General features: G+C 42.2%; 1 protein-coding gene across 6 annotated transcripts in view; it reads left to right on the forward strand.

Annotated features, from left to right (window-relative positions):
- Window positions 1-22117, forward strand: part of cblb (Cbl proto-oncogene B, E3 ubiquitin protein ligase) — a 279679-nt gene that overhangs the window by 211893 nt on the left and 45669 nt on the right. For all 6 annotated transcript variants that reach the window (XM_068040894.1, XM_068040892.1, XM_068040895.1 and 3 more), the window contains one exon: window positions 2042-2407. In XM_068040894.1, the coding sequence (XP_067896995.1) occupies window positions 2042-2407 (366 nt within the window). The remainder of the gene's footprint in view (window positions 1-2041; window positions 2408-22117) is intronic.

Here is a 22117-nt window from a genome sequence, read left to right on the forward strand (position 1 = left end):
GATATAGTTTGTTCAGTTATGCTGTAGTTATTGGTGACCCAGAAGGTGATCATGAGGGGACACTTGACGATGGCAGTGCCATTGAAGGTCAGGGAAATGACTGAGTATTCTCTTGTGGAAGATCGTCATTACTTTGCACGTATGTGGCACAAATGATACCTGTTGATGTGAACCCAAATCAGATCCTGCTGAAGGCTTCATCATTAAAGGAGTTCTGACTCATCTCAGACCCAGGACATCGTTGCAGGAGTTCCTCAGGGTAGCGTCCTAGGCCCAACCATCTTCAGTTGTTTCAATCAATGACCTTCCCTCCAACATAAGGTCAGAAGTGGGGCTGTTGATGATTACACAGTGTTCGCAACTCCTCAGATACTGAAGCAATCTGTGCCTGCATGCAGCAAGACCTGGACAACATTCGGACTTGGGCTGCTAAGTGGCAAGTAACATTCGCACCAAACAAGTGCCAGGCAGCATCTCCAACAAGAGAAATTCTAGCCATCTCCCCTTGACGTTCAACAGCATTACTGTCGCTGAATCCCCCACCATCAGCGTAGTGGGGGGTGCTTACCAATGACCAGAAACTTATCTGGACCAGCCATATAATACCGTGGCTACAAGAGCAGGTCAGCGGCTGGGAATTCTGTGGTGAGTAACTCACTTCCTGACTCCCCAAAGCCTGTCTGCCATCTACAAGGCGCAAGTCAAAAGTGTGATGCCTGGATAAGTGCAGCTTCAACAACGTTCAAGAAGCTCGACACCATCCAAGACAAAACATCCTGCTTGATCGGCATCCCATCCACCACCTTAAATCTTCATTCCCTCCACCACTTGCACACACTGGCAGCAGTGTGTACCATCTACAAGATGCACTGCAGCAACTCACCAAGGCTCCTTCGACAACACCGTCCAAACCTGGGACCTCTACCACCTAGCAGAACAAGGTCAGCAGACTCGTGGGAACACCATCACCTGCAGGTTCCCCTCCAAGTCACATCCAATCCTGAATTGGAACTATATTGCCATTCGCTCATGGTTGCTGGGTCAAAATCCTGGAACTCCCTCCCTAACAGCACTATGAGTATATCTACACCACATAGAGTGCAGCGTTTTAAGAAAGCAACTCACTACCACCTGCTCAAGGGCAATTAGGGATGGCCAATTAATGCTGGCCTAGCCAGCGATGTTCATATCCCAAGACCAAATTAAAAAAAAACCTGAGCACAGTGTAATTATCAGTGAACAGTCAGTTCGTGACCCTTTGATAGAGGGAATGTCATTGATGTTGCAGCTGAAGATCTTTCCCTGAAAAACTGCCGGAATGCCCAGGGCATTCTTTTACGTTGCCAGATACATGCCAGTGTCTTGGTGTACTGGAACAGTTTGGTTACGAGAGCATCGAGCTTTGTAAATATTAACACTGCAGCCAAGATATTGTTACAGCTCGTGAGCGTTTGCTGTGTCTCTTGTACTTGACTATTTCCTAATGTCACATGAAGTGAACTAAATTACCTGGGCGCTTCTGTCTGTGATGACAGGGACCTGAGACGGAGGCCAGATAGGATCATCTACTCGGCACCTTTGACTGGAGACACTTGCAAATATTTCAGCCTTCTCTCCTGTATTCACTTGTTCAGTTCCACCATGGTTGACAATGGGGATGTTCATGAAGCAGCCTCCTCCTCTTAGTTGCCTGGTTATTCACCACCATTCTCGGGTAGCTCTGGTAGGGTTACTTTGCTCTGACCTGTTGAGTGAAGCACCACTTAGCTCAGTGTACAGACTGCTATTTTTGAAGTTTAGTATGCTGACTTCCTTAATTATTTAAAAAACATACTGCAAAATACTGCTGTTTATAAAATGTAATTGTCTTTGTTCTCCTAATCACCAGAAAAAATGAAAGTAAATGCTACATCAGTCATCAGTAAAATGTGAAACAGGTTCAGATGCTCTTGAATTGATTTTAAATCCTTTGGTACTTGTTTATCATAAATATTAATTTGATAATGTCAAACTGAAATGTTTTTCTTCTTTTCAAAATCAGTCGTCTCCATGCATGGTGCGAAAACAGGACAAGCCTCTCCCAGCACCACCACCTCCCCTCAGAGAACCTCCTCTTCCACCTGAGAGACCACCTCCCATCCCACCAGAAAGCAGGGTTGCACGTTTGCTACATCATTCTGAAATTACTTCTTTAAGGGACCAGCATATAACACATGAAGCCTGGTGTCCCAGAGCCACGCATGCTTCTACCACAGCTGCAGAGTGCAGATCTGGATGTGATCGATCTCCTAAATCTGGCCACACAGCACCGACTAACTTGAACGGCAGACAGAGCTGGCATGTGACGGAACCAAGTTTTCCACGCAAACCAGGCAGGCGCCAAGATGCATCCCATGACAGTGCAAAGGTAAGGAATAGAGTTGAGCTCCTTGAATTAAGTTTCTATCAATATTCCTAACTTGGATTTGCTTTATTTTGTAGTTAATTGGGTGATTGGATAGCTGAGACTAGATATAACAGCAATTCTGCACATAATGAAAACTTATAAGCAACAAACTCTTCCTCATGCAGAAATTTCAGGTGGAAAGTTGTTAGAACGGAGTGGAGTGGGGAAGTGTGAGGTCCCTTTGGACCCAAGAAAGATCGATCAAGATATTTTTTAAATGGTGATAAGCTAGGAGCTCTGAAGGAGCAGAGATTTAGGGGTCCCAAGTATAGGAATCACTCCGATCTCGTGGACAAGTACAAAAATAAAATTTAAAATGTGAATGGAATGTTCCTCTTTATCTCGGGGGGTCTAGATTACAAAGGAGTGGAAGTTATACTACAGTTATGTAAAGTTACAGCAAAGGGTAAGGAGCCTGACAACATCACAGTTGTAGCACTGAAGAATTGTGCTCCAGAGCTAGCTGCGCCTCTAGCCAAGTGAGTGGAGCTCCAACAACTCCCTTCCCTACAGCAATGTGGGTGTACCTTCACCACATGGACTACAGTGGTTCAAGGAGGCTGCTCACCACCACCTTCTCAAGGGCAAGAGATGGGCAACAAATGCTGGCCTTGCTAGCGATGCAAATATCCCAAGAAAGAATAATAAAAAAGTTTTGGTTAGACCCCATTTTGAGTACTGCATTCCATTCTGGGCACTGCAGCTCAAAGGATGCATTGGCCTTGGAGTGGGTGCAGTGCAAATTCACCAGAAGGATGCCAGGCTAAAAGCATTAAATTATGAGGACATTAAATTATGATCTGTTCCAGTAAAGCTACAACACTGGCATCTACCCGACAATGTGGAAAATTGCCCAAGTACGTCCTGTCCACAAAAAGCAGGAAAAGTCCTTTCCAGCCAATTACCACCCCATCAGTCTACTGTCAATCATCAGCAAAGTAATGGAAGATGTCATTGACAGTGCTGTCAAGCAGCACTTACTTACCAATAACCTCCTCACTGGTGCTCAGTTTGGATTTCTCCAGGGGCACTAGGCTACAGACCTCATGACTGCCTTGGTCCAAACATAGACATAAGAACTGAATTCTAGAGGTGAGGTGTGAGTGAAAGCCTTTGACATCAAGGCAGCATTTGACCTAGTGTGGCATCAAGGAGCCCTAGCAAAATTGGAATTTGATGGGAACCGGGGGAAAATTCTCCACTGGTTGGAGTCATACCTAATGTGAAGCAAGATGGTTATGGTTGTTGGAAGCCTGTAATCTCAGCCCCAGGATATCGCTGCAGGAGTTCCTCAGGATCGTGTCCTCGGCCCAGCCATCTTCAGCTGCTTCATCAATGACCTTCCCTCCAACATAAGGTCAGAAGTGGGGATGTTCGCTGTTGATTGCACAGTGTTCAGTACCATTCGTGACTCCTCAGATACTGAAGCATACCATGTCTGCATGCAGCAAGACCTAGACAACATTCAGAATTGGGCTGATAGGTAGGTGGTAAATAACATTCGGGTCACACAAGTGCCAGGCAATGACCATCTCCAACAAGAGAGAATCTTACCTTCTCCCCTTGACGTTCAATGGCATTACCATTGCTAAATCCCCCACGATCAATATCCTGGGGAGGTTACTATCCACGAGGAACTTAACTGGATCAGCCATATAAATACTCTCCACTTGCCTGAATGAGTGCAGCTCCAACAACACTCCAAAAACTCGACACCATCCAAGACAAAGCAACCCACTTGATCGGCACTCCCTCCATCACCGGTGCACAGTGGCAGCAGTACGTACTATCTACAAGATGCAGAGCAGCAACCCGCCAAGCCTCCTCTCATGACCTCTACCAAGTAGAAGGACAAGGGCAGCAGATGCATGGGAACACCACCAGCTGCAAGTTCCCCTTCAAGCCACACAGCATCCTGACTTTGAACTATATCATCGTTCCTTCACTGTCATTGGGCAAAAATCCTGGAACTCCCTTCCTAACAGCAATGTGGGTGTACCTTCACCACATGGACTATAGTGGTTCAAGGAGGCTGCTCACCACCACCTTCTCAAGGGCAAGAGATGGGCAACAAATGCTGGCCTTGCTAGTGATGCAAATATCCCAAGAAAGAATAAAAGAAAAAAGTTTTGGTTAGACCCCATTTTGAGTACTGCATTCCATTCTGGGCACTGCAGCTCAGAAAGGATATATTGGCCTTGGAGTGGGTGCAGTGCAAATTCACCAGAAGGATGCCAGGCTAAAAGTATTAAATTATGAGGACAGGTTGCAGAGACTAGGCCTGTAGTCCCTTGAGTATAGAAGATAAAGGGGTGTTCTAATTGAGGTCTTTAAGATGATTAAATGATTTGATAGGATCTAGAGGGAAACTATTTTCTTTGGCGGCAGAGTCCACAAAAAGAGGGCATAACCTTAAAATTAGAGCTAGGCCATACAGGGATGATGTCTGGAAGGACTTCTTCACGCAAAGGGTAGTGGCATTCTTGAACACTCTCCACCAAAAAGCTGTTGAGGCGAGGTCAATTAAATATGTCAAAACTGAGATTGATAGTTTATTGCTGGGCAAGGTAGTAAGGGTTACAGAATCAAGGTGGATAGTTGGAGTTTAAATGCAGATCAGCGAAGATCTAATTGAATGGCATAACGGGCTTGAGGAGCTGAATTTTTATTCCTTCATGGAATGTGGGCATCGCTGGCAAGGCCAGCATTTGTTGCCAATCCCTAATTGCCCTTGAACTGAGTGGCTTGCTAGGCCATTTCTGAGGGCAGTTCAGAGTCAACCATATTGCTGTGGATCTGGAGTCACATGTAGGCCAGACCAGTGAAGGACAGCAGATTTTCTTCTCTAAAGGACATTTGTGAACTGGATTGGTTTTTACGACAAGGGATGATAGTTTCATGGCACCATTATGATTCTTTTTATTCATTAACTAAATTCATTGATTAATTGAATTCAAATTCCACCAACTGCTGTGGTGGAATTTGAACTCATGATCCCAGGGCATTAGCCTGGGCTTCTGAATTACTCATCCAGTGACATTTTCACTAGGCCACCATCTTCCCCCAATGGCCTACTCTTGCTCCTATGTGTGGCATATAGTATATTTATTACTGTTATGTAGTGTCTTTGTAAATTTCTGTTCATTTAAAAAAAAATACATAATTTTAACTTGCAATAGCTCGGAACAAATTTATGAACATATTGTAATTTGAAAATGTAAACATAATTCATGATATGCAAATCCGATCTAAATGAGTAACTAGATATTTTCCATGAGTGTACACAATTGATCTCTGTTGATTCATTTACTCTAACTTGATTGTGTTAGCTGAGGGATGGAGTACAAAACAGAGGATTTTGTACTGATATGTAAGGTGCTAACCACAGTTCAACTGGAGTAGTGTGAAGGCTGGTCACTTAATTATAGAAACGTTTCTGCTGCCCAATATACTTCCTATCAGCATGGAATGGATGTGTGAAAGCCAGAACATTGGGTAGGAATTGATTGATCTTGCACTCTTATTTTCCAGTCATATTTTAGGTTGATATCGGAACATAGGAACAAAGGAGCAGGAGTAGGCCATTCAGCCCATCGAGCCTGCTCTGCCATTCAATACGACCATTTCTGATCATCCACTTCAATGCCTTTGTGCCACATTATCCCCGTATCCCTTTATGTCATTGGTATTTAGAAATCTATCAATCTCTAAACACTCAATGACTGAGCTTCCACAGCCCTCTGGGGTAGAGAATTCCAAAGATTCACAACCCTCTGAGTAAAGAAAAGGACACCCAAGTCCCTTTATACATCTACACTTTCTAATCTCTTAACCATTTAAGAAATACTCTGCACATCTATTCCTCCTACCAAAGTGGATAAGCTTACATTTTTCCACATTATATTCCATCCGCCATGCTCTTGTCCACTCACTAAGTCTGTCCAAATCCCCTTGAAGCCACTTTGCATATTCCTCACAGTACACATTCCCACTCAGTTTTATATCATCCACAAACTTGGAAATATTACATTTGGTCCCCACATCCAAATCATTGATATATATTGTGAACAGCTGGGGCCCAAGTACTGATCCTTGCGGTACCCCCACTAGTCACAGCCTGCCAACATGAGAATGACCCATTTATTACTTCTGTTTTCTGCCTGCTAATCAATCCTTAATCCATGCCAGTTACCTCCGATCCCATGTGCTTTAATTTTGTGAACCAACCTGCTGCGGGGGACTTTATCAAAAGCCTTCTGAAAATCCAAGTATACTACGTCCACTGACTCCCCTTTATCAATTCTGTCAGTAATATCCTCAAAAGCTCCAACAGGTTCATCAAACATGATTTCCCATTCATAAATCCACTTACTTTGTTAGCCACGGTGACTGTCTTTTCTTTTTGGGTTTTTGAGCCTTAAAGGAATGTATAGTTGTTGTAAACTATGTAGTAATTCTTAAAGACTATCCATTGCCTATGAACTGTCATACCTTTTAATGTATTTTCTCAATTCACCTCAGCCAATTCGCACTGTTATGACCCGGTGAGAAAGGGGTCTAGGGTTCCCTCAGCCTTCACCTGGTCTTACCGTAACAGGGTTTAATTTTAAACACACCATGTTTTTAGCTCCCCCTTGGTGAATCTTTGTTCACTGCTTTCCAATTGTAAGGCAAAGAAACCAGCCAAACAGGTTTTCTTAGGTTTAAAGAAGAAAGGTTGAACTTTTATTAAACTTAAACTCAAATTCGGTTAACGCCAATGGATACACGACGCGTCCACGCTAGCATGCATGCGTGATACACGCATGCAGATAGAGACAGAAAAGAGCATAAGAAATTTGGGGCGGCACAGTGGCGCAGTGGTTAGCACTGCAGCCTCACAGTTCCAGCGACCCGGGTTCAATTCTGGGTACTGCCTGTGTGGAGTTTGCAAGTTCTCCCTGTGTCTGCGTGGGTTTCCTCCGGGTGCTCCAGTTTCCTCCCACATGCCAAAGACTTGCAGGTTGATAGGTAAATTGGCTATTATAAATTGCCCCTAGTGTAGATAGGTGGTAGGGAAATGTGGCATTGTGGTAGGAATATGGAATTAGTGTAGGATTAGTATAAATGGGTGGTTGATGGTCGGCACAGGCTCAGTGGGCCGAAGGGCCTGTTTCAATGCTGTATCTCTAAATTTAAAAAAATAAAATAAATAAATAAAGTGGAAAACTTTGAGGCAATGTCTGAAGATGGTTTTGATTACTGTTCTTCAAACTCGCTTAGAGTCCTTGATTGTAGGTAGGCCTTGCTTTTCGTTGGGGCCCAGTATTCTTCATAACCTTGTTTGATGTACAAGACTTTTCTCTCTCGAGCTTCACGTGTCCTCAGTGGGTCCAGAGGCATGTGAGAAAGAGATGGGAGCAGACAGGAGAGATCTTCTCAGTCCAGGAGCAAACATCTTTCTCAGTTCAAACTCTTAGTACAATTCAGAAAAACCCAGGTTACCAAGCAGAATGTGACTAGCTGGTCTGATCACGTCTGCTTGTGGATTCGGCCATCTTAGCAATCATCCTGGAATGTGTGCTCCCTCATCTTCAACGTCTGGTGCTCAAACTCCATTGTGGGTTAAATTAGAGCAGGGTCCAAGCACCGTCCGTTAATAAGCAAATGGTTTTCCAGCCAAGTGTCTGGTGATTCTTTGACAAGTCCTTTCTTCACTCCAGCAACAGTTTAAAAATCAGTGCTTATATGACGTAATTAATATGCCTCATTCTTGGCAGGTGGAGGTCTGCGTGACAGCCCCTCATACCTTCATAATTTCCTTTTTTCAAATTTAACACCCTGGCTTCAGATTGAACTACCTCACTTTCAAACATAATCTAAAATTCTATCATATTATGATCACTCATCCCTAAAGGTTCTTTTGCAGCAAGATTATTAATTAGCCCTTTCTCAGTACATAATACTAGATCTAAATAGCCTGTCCTCTAGTCGGTTCCTCAACATATTGCTCTAGAAAACCATCCCTAACACACTCCAGAAACTCGTCCTCTGCAGCATTAGTGCTCATTAGGTTTACCCAGTCTATATGCAGATTGAAGTCACCCATGATTACAGTATTACCCATGCTACTTGCTTTTCTAATCTTATGATTAATACCATGCCCCACATTACCACTGCTGTTTAGTGGTCTTTAAACAGCTCCTACCAATGTTTGCTGCCTCATGCTGTTTCTCACCTCCACCCAAACAGATTCCACATTTTGTTCTTCTAATCTGAGAACCTCCCTTTCTAATGTACTGATCCCATCCCTTATTATCAGTGCAACACCACCTCCTTTTCCTTTTTGCTTGTCCTTCCTAAATGTCAAATATCCTTAAATATTCAGTTCCCAGTCTTGGTCATTCTGTAGCCACGTTTCCGTAATGGCAATTAGATCATACCCATTTAACTCCAATTGTGCCTTGAAATCATCTCCCTTGTGCGAATGCTGTGTGCATTCAAGTAGAGTGCCCTTAACCTTGTTGCCTTGATATTATTCTGCATTCTGAGCCAAGTTGATACTTGCCTTTGTTTCACCTGCCTTCTAATTTCACTTCTGATGACGGGTCACTGACCTGAAAGGTTAACTCTGCTTTGCTCTCCACAGATGCTGCCAGACCTGCTGAGTATTTCCAGCATTTCTTGCTTTTATTTCTAATTTTGCATGCTACTTTTCTACTTCCTGTTTCCAGCTTTACCTCCTTCCAATTTGAACTACCCCTCAGGTTCCCAACCCCTGGACAAGCCAATTTAAACCTTCCCCAACAGCACTAGCAAATCTCCCTGTGAGGATATTAGTTCCGGTTTTGTTGAGATGTATCCCCTCCATCTTGTACAGGTACCTGCCCTGCCCCCGAACTGGTCCCAATGTCTCAGGAATCTGATGCCCTCCCTCCTACACCAGTTCTCCAGCCACGTATTCCATCGATCAATCCTCCTGCTCCTATGCTCGCTAGCACATGGCATTGGGAGTAATCCAGAGATTACTGCTCTTGAGGCCCTGCTTTTTAATTTCCTTCCTAACTCCATAGAATCTGCTTTCAGGACCTCATCCCTCTTCCTACCTATGTTGTTGGTACCAATGTAGACAACGATATCTGGCTGTTCACCGTCCCTCAACAGGATGTCCTGCAGCCACCCTTCGTGACATCCGCAACCTTGGCACCTGGGAGGCAACACAACATCCTGGAGTCACATTGACTGCCGCAGAAATACCTGTCTGATCCGCTGACTATCGAATCCCCTATCACTATTGCTCTTCGCTCATCTTCCCTCCTGTGCAGCTGAGCCACCCGTAGTGCCACGGACTTTGCTCTGGCTGCACTCCCCTGAGGAACCATCGCCCTCACCAGTATCCAAAATGGAAAACTGGTTAGCAAGCAGGTTAGACTCGGGACTCCTGCACTACCTGCCTGGTTCTCTTGGACTGCCTGGCTCCCATTGCTCCTAACCTGCGGTGTAACCACCTCCCTAAACATGCTATCCACGTAGTCCTCCACCTTGCGGCTACACAACAGTGACTCCAGTCGCCGTTAAAGATCCGAAACCCGGAGCTCGAGCTTCTGCAGCCGGTGACACTTCCTGCAGATGGGTTCGTCTAGGGCACTTGGTGCATCCATGACTTCCCACATATTGCAGGATGTATATTCCACTTGGCCAAGCTGACCTGCCATACCGTAACTTTAAAAACTATTTGTTACGATTAGAATAAGTAGAATAACTTAAAAGTTATTTACCTATCAGCTTCATCCCCTCTACCAAAGTAAAAGATATTTCCTGGAGGCTGAAAATAAGTAGAAAAAGAAAGAAAGGAGCACCTCCCTCACTGAACTTCCTCACTCACCAAACTCCCACTTTATACTCTGTGCACATGAAGCACCACTGAGGAAGCTCTGCTTTTATACCTTCTGAAAAACAAGTGATTCAAGCTTCTGAAAACCAGTTTAAGCCAGCTACCTAAGTAACTAGTATAATTTTTTTTCTCTCAATGCTTGAGAGCTTCATCATTTCAGTAATATTTAAATTAGTGTTCTTTGCATGATTTCCTACATTACCTTAGTGACTGTACTTCATTGGCGGTAAAGCACTTTGAGATATTCGGAGGTCATGAAAAGTGCTATATAAATGCAAGTCGTCTTTGATTTGTCATCCCTTAAGTCCAGTTTACACTGTGCACTCGCCCTGCTCACTGGATTAGGTATAAAGGGAAACTCTTGAAGAGGCAAAGGTTTTTTGTGTAGATTTTGTCTGTGCTTTTTGGGATTATAAAAGGTTTGACAGTGTGAGGTGAAGCATTTTGTCAGAAGGGAATAGGGAGGAACAGAGGTACCTGTGGGTGCATGTGCATCGATATTTGAAGGTGGCAGGGCATATTGAGTGGTTAGCAAAGCATATGGGATCTGGGCTTCATAAGAGGCATTGAGTACAAAAGCAGGAAAGTTATGCTGAACCTTTATAAAGCTCTGTTTAGGCCCCAAATAGAGTATGGCATCCAGTTCTGGAAGGAAGGATGTGTGGGTCCTTGAGAGGATCCAGAGGAGATTTACCAGAATCGTTACAAGGTTAGGTTGGAAAAGCCGGGGTTGTTCTCCCTGCCGTAAGTGTTGTGGCTTGAGGAGCTTCGGTTCAGAGTCATTGAGCTGGAGACCGAGCTGCAGAAACTGTGAAGCATCATGGAGGGGGCAAGTTACGTGGACACTTTGTACCTGGAGGCGATCATACCCTTTAGGAGAGGGTCTTCTGATTTGTTCAGGGACAGGAGAGTGTGGCTGCAGCTGAGCCAGGTAAGGGGACCCAGAGGGCAGGAGTGCAGGAGCCTCCGCCTTTGCAATTGTTCAACAGGTTTGAGGTTGTTTCAGCTTGTTTGGATGAGAGTGGGGGCTGCAGGGTGGATGAGCTAACCAACCATGGCACTGTGGTACAGGAAGCCATTCAGTTGGGGGGAGGGGTGCAAAAAGGAATGTAGTGGTAATGGGAGATAGTATAGTGAGGGGGATTGACACTATTCTCTGCAGCAAAGAGCGAGAGTCCAGAAGGCTGTATTGCCTGCCCGGTGCCAGGGTTCGGGACATCTAGTTAGGGCTGGAGAAGAACTTACAGTGGGAGGGGGGAGGATCCAGACATCATGGTCCATGTAGGTACCAATGACATAGACAAAACAAGGGAGGAGGTTCTGCATTGTCAGTATGAGGAGCTCAGCAGAAAATTAAGAAACAGAACCTCAAAGGTAATAATCTCTGAATTATTACCTGAGTCACATGCAAATTGGCATAGGGCAAATTAGATTAGAGAAATGAATGCATGGCTTAAAGACTGGTGTGATGGAAGTGGGTTCTGGTTTGTGGGGCACTGGCACAAGTACTGGGGAAAGTGGTGGCTGTACCATTGGGACGGTGCACATATGAACCCTGCTGGGGCTGGTGTTCTAGCGAGCTGCATAACTGGGGAAGTAGATAGGGTTTTAAGCTAAATAGTGGGAGCAAGGGATCAAATTTGGGGAGATGTGGTAAATCAAGGAGCAGAGACTAGGAAAGAGAGAAAGGTATTAATATGGAAAATGATAAACAGACTGACAGCAGTCAAGGCTAGACATTACAAAAATAATAAGACAAAATTAAAGGCTCTGTATCTGAATGCACATAGCATTCGAAGCAAAACAGATGAACTGATAGTACAAATGGAAATAAATAAGTACGATCTGATAGCCATTACAGAGACATGGCTGCAGGATGACATAGATTGGGACCTGAATATTGAAGGGTACATGACATTTAGGAAGGATAGGAAGCTAGGAAAAGGTGGAGGGGTGGCTCTGTTAATTAATGATGGTATTAGCACATTAGAGAGTGATGATCTAAGTTCAGGAAACCAGAATGTAGAAACGGTTTGGGTAGAGATGAGAAATGATAAAGGTAAGAAGCCACTTGTGGGAGTGGTGTACAAGCCCCCTAACAGTACCCACATGGTAGGTAAAGTAATAGGATACAAGTAACAGAGTATAAAAGGAAGAAATAATGGGAGCTTGTCAGAAAGGTATGGCGATAATCCCGGGGGATTTTAATCTACATAAAGTTTGGTAAAATCAGGTGGGCAAAGGTAGGCTAGATGAGGAGTTCATGGAATGTTTTCGGGATAGTTTCTGGAACCAACCAGAGAGCAGGCTATACTAGACCTGGTATTCTGCAGTAAGAGGATTAATTGATGATTTCATAGTGAAGGTGCCCCTAGGTAGCAACAATCATAATATGATTGAATTTTGCATTCAGTTTGAGGGAGAGAAGAGTGGGTCTACGACTAGTATTTTAAACTTAAATAAGGGAAATTATGAGGGCATGAAAGCAGAGCTAGCTAAAGTGAACTGGCAAAGTAGGTTAAAGGAAAGGTCAATAGAGATGCAGTGGCAGACATTTAAGTGGATATTTCAGAATACACAAAATAGATACTTTCCAATGAGAAAGAAAAATTCTGAGGGGAGGACCCACTATCTGTGGATAACTAAAAAAGTTAAAAGATAATATCAAACTTAAAGAAAAAGCATATAATTGCACAAAGATGGGTGGCAGGTCAGGAGATTGGACAGAATATAAAAAATAGCAAAGAATGATGAAAAGATTGATAAGGAGGGAACAAATAGAGTTCGAGAGAAAGCTAGGTAGAAATATAAAAAACAATAGTAAGAGTTTCATAGATATTTAAAAAAGAAAGGGGCTAACAAAGTGAACGTTGGTCCTATAGAAAATGAGTCTGGGGAGTTAATATGGGAAAATAAGGAGATGGCAGATGAATTGAACAGGTATTTTGCATCAGTCCTCACTATAGAGGATACAAGTAACATCTCAGAAATAGCTGAGAATCAGGAAATGGAAGGGAGGGAGGAATGCAAGAAAATTACAATCACCAGGGAAGTGGTACTAAGCAAATTGTTGGAGCAGCGGGCTGACCAGTCCCGGGTCCTGATGTACTTTATCCTAGTGTTATGACCAAGGCGGGAGGAGTGCACTGTTAATTCAGTCCCACTTCTCTACAGATCACAACATATTTTAAAGTGTTCCCACTTGTGGAAACAGTCAGATAGACTATTTTTCCCCAGAATAAAGCACACTAACCAGGTTTCTTTACTGAACAACATTAACAGTTTATTATAAAACAAATCTTAACTAATAATGAAGCAAAACAATATCACATAGATCAAGTTTTACATATCAAACATTAAATGTTAAAAAGTCCCCTTTACCTTAGTCCCTTAACACTCACTCACACAAACACACACACACACACACACATTAAATCGGTTAACCGGAAAAATAAAAAAGGATTTTTACATCAGAACTCTGTTACAGACAAAAAGCATTTGTGTTAATTACTTGCTCCTTTTTTGAAGGAAACAGCAGATGAGATATGTTGTTCCAAACTGGCATTTGTTCTATCTTCTGAGTACGTAGGCAGGTCTTTTTAAAACAATTCTTTTTCAGGCAGTGTGGAGAATTAATTTTACCGGGCTTTCTTCAAAAACAGGGAACAAGATGAATCGACACTGAGCTTCACAGGATCTTCTATGGAATTCCTGGGAAGTGAACTTTGTTGTATTCTTCGGTTCTTCCTTGGAATTCTCTCCATTTTCTGTCCTTTTTTGACACTTTAGCAGCACTTGAATTTTGTCTCCTTCCAGAAGATATCTCACACATGCACTGACTGACAACCAAACAGCTTGGCAGTTTTCTGCCCACCCAGATATTCCCTGTTGCTCCTGGGCTTGTCCAGTCAAAGGAGTGTTTGTTAGTTTTCTGTCCCTGTTGCCATGGCTTCTGCTCTAAGCCTGGCCCAAACCAGGTGACAAACAGCAACACTGTTGCCAGTCCGGCGCTGACTGTCCCCTTGATTAAAAAACATTTATTTCGATTAACTATAAATTCCTTTATAAAATTTTTTTTTTAAAAACGTAGTCACTTTCATAACACTAGCGTCCTAAAAGAAGTGGCTAGAGAGATAGTTGATGCATAGGTTTTAATTTTCCAAAATTTCCTATATTCGGGGAAGGTCCCATTAGATTGGAAAATAGCCAATGTAACTCCTTTATTCAAAAAAGGAGCGAGACAGAAAGCAGGAAACTATAGGCCAGTTAGCTTAACATATGTCTTAGGGAAAATGTTAGAAGCTGTTATCAAAGGCATTATGGCAGAGCACTTAGAAAAATTCAAGGTAATCAGGCAGAGTCAGCATGGTTTTGTGAAAAGGAAATCATGTTTAACCAATTTATTGAAGTTCTTTGAAGAAGTAACGTGCTGTGGATAAAGGTGAACCGGTGGATGTACTGTACTTGGATTTCCAGAAGACATTTGATAAGGTGCCACATCAAAGGTTATTGTGGAAAATAAAAGCTAATGGTGCAGGGGGTAATGTATTGGCATGGATAGAAGAGTGGTGTGCCACAGGGATCAGTGCTGGGGCAATTTATATAAATGACTTGGATGAAGAGACTGAAGGTATGGTTGCTAAATTTGCTGATGAGACAAAGATAGGTAGGGAAGTAAGTTGTGAAGAGGGCATAAGGAGGCTACAAAGGAATATAGATAGGTTAAGTGAGTGGGCAAAGATCTGGCAAATGGAGTATGATGTGGGAAAATGTGAAATTGTCCATTTTGGAAAGAAGAATAAAAAAGCATATTATCTAAATGGTGAGAGATTGCAGAGGGATCTGGATGTCCATGAATCTCAAAAGGTTAGTATCAAGGTTCAGCAAGTAAGTAGGAAAGTAATAAGAAAGCAAATAAAATGTTATCGTTTATTGCGAGGGGAATTGAATACAAAAGTAGGGAGGTTATGCTTCAGCTATACAGGACATTGTTGAGACCACATCTGGAGTACTGTGTACAGTATTGGTCTCCTTATTTAAGGAAGGATGTAAATGAGTTGGAAGCAATTCAGTGAAGGTTTACTAGACTAATACCTGGGCTGTTTTATGAGGAAATGTTGGACAGTCTAGACTTGTATCTGCTGGAGTTTAGAAGAGTAAGAGGCAACTTGATTGAAACATATAAGATCCTGAGGGGTCTTGGCAGGGTAAATGTGTTCCCTCTTGTGGGAGAATCTGGAACTAGGGGTCACTATTTAAAAATAAGGGGTCTCCCATTTAAGACAGAGATGAGAAGAATTCTTTTCTCTGAGGGTCGTGAGTCTTTGGTACTCTCTTCCTCAAAAGGCAGTGGAAGCAGAGTCTTTGAATATTTTTAAGGCAGAGGTAGATAGATTCTTGATAAGAAAGGGTGGAAAGGTTATTGAGGGTTGGCGGGAATGTGGAGTCGAGGTTATAATCAAATCAGCCATGATCTAATTGAATGGCGGAGCAGGCTCCAGGGGCTGAGTGCCTACTCCTGCTCCTACTTTGTATGTTCATATAGAGTAAAGGAGATTGAGCAGGGATTTGATAGAGGTGTAGAAGATTATGACAGGCTTAGATAAGTTAGACAAGGAAAATCTTGCCATTAACTGATAGTACAAGGACTAGGGGACGCAGATTGAAGGTTTCGGGCAAGAAATGCAGGGAGAATGTGAGGAAGAACTTTTTTTTTACACAGTGGGTGGTAATGACCTTGAACTCGCTGCCCATGAGGGTGGTGAAAGCAGAGACAATCAGTAATTTCAAAAGGAAATTGAATAGGCACTTGAAGGAAATAAACTTCCAGGGCTACAGGGATTAAGTGGGGGAGTGGGATTGACTGGACGGCTCCGCAGAGAGCTGGCATGGGCTCGATGAGCCAAATGCCTTCCTTCTGTGCTGTAAATGACTCTACCACATTTTAATATAAAAGTAACCAAATATTCTCTGCAAAATCACTGGAAAACAGAATATAAATGATGGAAATAGCAATTTTTATTCCTGCTCAGTGAAGGCATCTAACTACAAGCTCCCCCATCCTATGCCATTTGGTAAATCAATTTAAAATGAAATCACCTCAGTAGCATTAGTTATTAGTGGGTCTGTTACAAAATGAACCAAGGTGATCTACCTTAAATTTCCAAGATTATACAATAACTTAATAAAACTACTGTCCGAAAATTGTTTAACGTGCCAAAGGATTTCATTACAAGTTGATGCAAGTTTAAAAGTTAGGAAATATGTAGTAAGGGAAATAGGCAATAACTTTTAAGTGTACTCCAAAGGAAAAAAAAAATGGGATAAGTTACAACAGTGGGCCATTCAGGTAAGCAGTATAAATGAGTTGAACAGACAGTTGAAAATATTTTTGGAGAGAGGGAAAGAAGATTGAGAGATATGGCAAGAAAGAGGGTTGGTGTGATTAATCTAGCAAAAAAAAAGTTATTGGGCCTTAATCATGTTTACCTTCAGATTCCTTGCAGGAACCTGGTAACCATTCATTGTGATCTAATACATATTTGTTGCTTAAACTACAGGGCACAGATTGAATAGAATGCATTTTCTAATCTCCACACCTTTTCTTGTGAATAGCGTTATTAATTGTGGTTAATTCTAAATTGGAATGTATTATTCACGCTTACAGTATAATTACCAGAGACTGCATCCATGCCTTGCACTGTTCTAATCATTGGTTTTATGAAGTAGTGCAATCTTTCAACTATTGCTGTTAACATATTTTACATGTATTAAGTTCAAGATTCTGTGATTCTGGTCCATCATAAAGGTCATATATTGGATTTTTCAAAGTGCTTTTTGAGTTTGTTGCAAACAACTAATGTCTTTTTCGAGCTGTCTAGGACTTGCCTTCAGATTATTGCTTTCAAATGTTTTCAGTGATCTCCAATTTGGTGGCATTACGTTGACTATGCTTTGTTCTCTGAACTTTGAGTTCTTAAATCAGTCAACCGGCCAAATTTGCTAGTTTTGGCTACAGGCCTCCAATGTGATTTTTTATTTGTGAAATTAATTATGGATAAAGATATTGGAACAAGATTTCAACAAGACCACAGAAGATTTTTAAATCTCTGCTGTATTTTGTTAGTTTGTTAGCAGATCTCTTTGAATTTGCCTCCCTTATTTATTAATCCATGTTTTAAGATTCCTTCCTTCCAATTTTTTTTTTTTAACTTTCTTTTTGATAAATTTCTTTCACTGATTCTCCTGTTGCATGATGTAATCTTTTACAATACCAGCATTTGTTTTAAGTTGCCGAAGACATTCCTGTCGTGGAGCTTAACTGTAAATGTTAAAGTTGTGTATAAATGTAATAATATATTTTATATATGTATATAAAAATGATAGCTTTCGTCATAATGCATAATATTTGTCCTGTTGGCTATCACTGCGCAGCTTGTAAGTGACATCCTGGTATCCAAATCATCGAATGCTAGCAGCTTGCACAATAGTTGTGACTACAAAGAAAGCAGTCTACCCTATTTCAGTAATGATTCTGTATGATATGCTGTCCAGCAGGCAAGAGGTTTTCCTCCGTCAGGGTTAAAAATACCCAATTTGTTTCTAGAAACAGAAAATGCTGGAAATACTCAGCAGGTCAGGCAGCATCTGCAGAGAGAAAAGGAGTTAATGTTTCAGGTCTGTGTGACCTTTCATCTGAACTGGCAAAAGGTTGAAATGTAGTAGGTTTTGAGCAAGTGAAAGTTATTTCAATTTAGTATACTGTATTCACTGCTCACAATGTGGTCTCTTCTACACTGGGGAGACTTAATGTAGACTGGGTGATAGCTTTGCAGCAGACCACTTCCTTTCAGTCCACAAGCGTGACCCCAAGCTACCTGTCGCTTGTCATTTTAATTCTCCACCTTGCTCCCGCTCTGGCCTTTCTGTCCTTAGCCGGCTACAGTGTTCTAATGAAGCTCAATGCAAGGAACAACACCTCATCTTTCAACTGGGCACTTAACAGCCTTCCACACTCAACATTGAGTTCAGTAATTTTAGATCCTAACATCTGCCCCCATTTTTTTCAGGATTTCTTTGTTGGCTTATTGCCCCCTGGTTCTTTCTTTCTTAATCCCTTTACTTTGTGTTTGGACAGCAGCTATCCTGCCATTTTCACCTCATCCAGATGCATCTTTTGTTTCTTTACTTGTCCCACTACCACTCCCCTTGGCTTTGTATAAGGAAACCTTTTGTCATTTAAACTCTCCTGCCTTCCACGCTATCATGGACCTTCCCTTTTGTTCTTTTTTCCCCCCTCTGCCCACACCACCCCCCCCCCTTTCACTTGCTCAAAGCCTATTACATTTCTAACTTTTGCAGTTCTGATGAAAGGTCACACAGACCTGAAAAGTTAACTCTGTTTTTTTGTCCACAGATGCTGCCTGACCTGCTGAGTATTTCCAGCATTTTCTGTTTTTGTTTGATATCCAGCATCCGCAGTGTTTTGCTTTTGAATTTGGTTACAGAGCTAGGTGTAATTGTCACATTAGAAATCATAAGTGACGTTTCATAAATATACCCTCGCTTTTTTTTCTTCCTGAACAATTTATTTCACATTGCCCACAAGAGCTGTCTAGTTTCTAGTTACTTATTTTCTTGTACGAAAGCAGAAGTCAAACACCCAATAATACATTTCTTTGCTACATCATATAAATGGTCCATTAGGCATTGGGTTACTCTTGAGAGTGATGACTGCTGCTTGGAAGAAAAATGCAGAGCACTTCGTATAGTGTTCAATGAATACCACCCCTCCCCACCCCAACACACTAATACATCCCCCCTCTGAGTTAGCATAGACTGGGGATCAAACCTGGGAGTGTCAGATCTGTGTGCTTCAGTATTGCTCCAGGTGGTGCCTTTACTCATTCAGTCATGGTGAGGAAGATAGATAACTGGGTGTGGTTGGGGTGGGGAGCAGAAGGGAGGAAGTGAGATAGGAACAGTGGCTTGAACTGTATTTTGATGGAGAATGAACACTCATGGTTTTAAAAATTGGTAAAAGTAATCCATTTACTGCAGCCTTCCTAGTAAAATGTTTTCATATGGTAGAAATGAATACTGTTACGACCAACCACTCAAGTCAAAGCCCCCAATCAAAATACATGATTCTGATTGTGGTGGAAGAAACACACTGTTAATTTAATCCCGTCCCTCCACAGATCACCTAACATATCACTTAAACTTTCCAAATTAAAGAAAGACCCAGCCAAATTGTACCATCCATTAACCCCCGAATGAGGCTAACCAAATTAGGTGTCTTTAGATCAACAAAATTAATTGTTTAATTAGAAAAAAACTAAATTCTTAAACACTACTAAGATATAAACAACATTTAAAATAGAAACTTGCATTCGTGTCCTTGCATAATACGCTCCTGCAGAACGTGGAACAGTCCAAGGTTGCTTGAAGTCCTCACAGCCGTCCAATGGGGGGAAAAAAGGTTCTTCAACAGTAGAACAGTCCGTAGTCTAATTCAGAAGTCGAAATTGTTGCTCCTTCTCCAGTGATGAAATTCAACAATTAACAACTTGCAAATACTTTTTAATGAATTAATTTGGCTTCAGAACTTTTGAGAGATTGTCACAGTCTAACTTCCCTTCCTTCAGTTTAAATTATCAGAGATCTCTATTTTGGCTTGACTTTTTAGAATTTTGAAAGAGAATAATAAACAGACTAAATTCTCTTCTTACAGTTTAAATGGTCTGAGAGCCCTCCTTTCAGGTGCTAACACACAGCCGTCTGTCTGTTTTTCTGAGTTAGAACAGTCTGTTTCCACTATAAGCCAGTTCAAAATTAAATTGTAACAATACATCTCTCGATCTCTGGTCCTAGATGGCTGTATCCCGGGCAACAGGAATGCACTCTTTGACTCTCCGTCTCCGAATGGCTGTATCCCGGGACAACAAAAATGCATTCTTTGACTCCGTTTTTTAGAGCTTGTGGCCTTAAAGCAGTACTGCTCCCTTTCCAGCTTTAAAGGCACACCACATTCTTCCCCAAAAAAACTACAGGATCATAACAATACGGTCACCATAGAAATGAGGAATTGGGAAACCAATAGGCTTTCATATAACAGATATGTATCAAAGTCTAAATAACTACAGTTTTATCCAAGGATAGATTATATAATTCAATTTCAAAATGTCAAGGGGTGGAAATTAGATTCATTGGCGTATTGCCGGAGAACTGTGGATATCAAACAGGTGTCCAGAGGCAGCTCATCGGTTCCATGAGGACCTAGTTGGGTCGGCTGCCCTCCCAGTAGTACTGCTCGGGTTGTTTCTTCTCCTGGCTCCACATTCAGTTAAGTATTGTTAACCGTGGCGCGGAGTCAACTCCCCCTTGTTTGGGATATCGGATTTCAAGGGAGCCACCCTCCAGCTTAATCCACAGCTACAGTTACTGGTTTAGTACAAAGAGGGGGAACTCAGTCCTTTCCTTAACTATCAATTTACTTTATTTACGTTGTTGTACAATGTATGAATAAGGCTTATACACTTAGTTAGACAAAAACATACAACTCCACTGAGTTATACAGTTAATAACAAAACTAGCTAGAATTCATAAGCACACCCACTAGGTTCCTCTGACCTTTCCCTGTCCTAGTCACAGAATACAAAGGATATTACCCGAAAAAGGGAGAGTTAACGCTGGCCAGGCGTTCCGTTCTCTCTCTCTCTCCTACGTTGTCGCTCACGCAGGGTCTTCCGCTTCCACGATGCTTGATCTCCGGAGTTTTCGCTGGCTCTATGCCCAAAAAGCTCTATTCTTATCCTGTTGCTTATCTCTGCAAATCTGAGCTGTGTCTTTCCGGTTGGCTTAAGCTTGATCACCTCGTTCACAGCTTCTCTTAATTGGCCCAGGCCCAAAGACCCTGGTATCACACTGTGTCCAAATAAGGCCCTTGTCCTGTGATCGATCCTTTGTCTTGTCTCGTAAAGTAATTAGTTCAAAATGGTTTCCGTAAGATTCTCCTTTATCACTATCCTCTTTATTGGCTTAGGCAGTACTTGTCCACCAACAACCAAATCCGAGGTTACGTTGTAAATGGCTACATTGTGTCCCTCCAGTATACCCAATGTTTTTCCCGCGCACGCCAACCCATCCACTCCCGCATAATACAAATTTAAATCTTCTCGCTGTCCTTTGTTGGTTCGAACTATCTTGATCTGTCGAGCAAAGTTGTTTCTGGCCACGGGATAGTCTTCCCACGTCGCCACTGCTTCCGGCGCGTTCATTCGTCGTGATAGCTCCAATGCGGATTCACCCATAGTCCCAAATATGGTCAATCCAATTGCAATGCAATGTATCACCCTCTTCATTGTGGGCTGGACCTGTAACATACAAGTGTAATTTCTGCTCTTATATACAGTTTCTTTCTTATCCTATTTTAAGTCCAGTCTCTCCATACACTGAGCCAGACTGTCTATGTCTTGTTCCCAATTTGTTACTGATTCTAACCGTCCATTTCTCCTAGCCCACTTACTTTCCCTGTTTTCTTTATTTTTCTTTCGTTTTTTCCCTTGATTTCCTTCTGTATGTGGATGTACAACCTCAGGTTGTCTTTCAAACACTTCCGCTTGGATCCGCAATTGATCCTGCTCTTGATCTCCCTAACCTTCAATCGGAACATCAGTAGCATCAAGCATCACATGCCAACTGTGATTATCTTGTTTTTCTCCAACTAACTTTAACTGATTAATGTGATACCAGCCACTCTTATCTGGCACCTTCAATACTTTGTATACAGATGGACT

Source organism: Heterodontus francisci, chromosome 10, assembly GCF_036365525.1.
Source record: "Heterodontus francisci isolate sHetFra1 chromosome 10, sHetFra1.hap1, whole genome shotgun sequence".
Lineage (NCBI taxonomy): Eukaryota > Metazoa > Chordata > Chondrichthyes > Heterodontiformes > Heterodontidae > Heterodontus > Heterodontus francisci.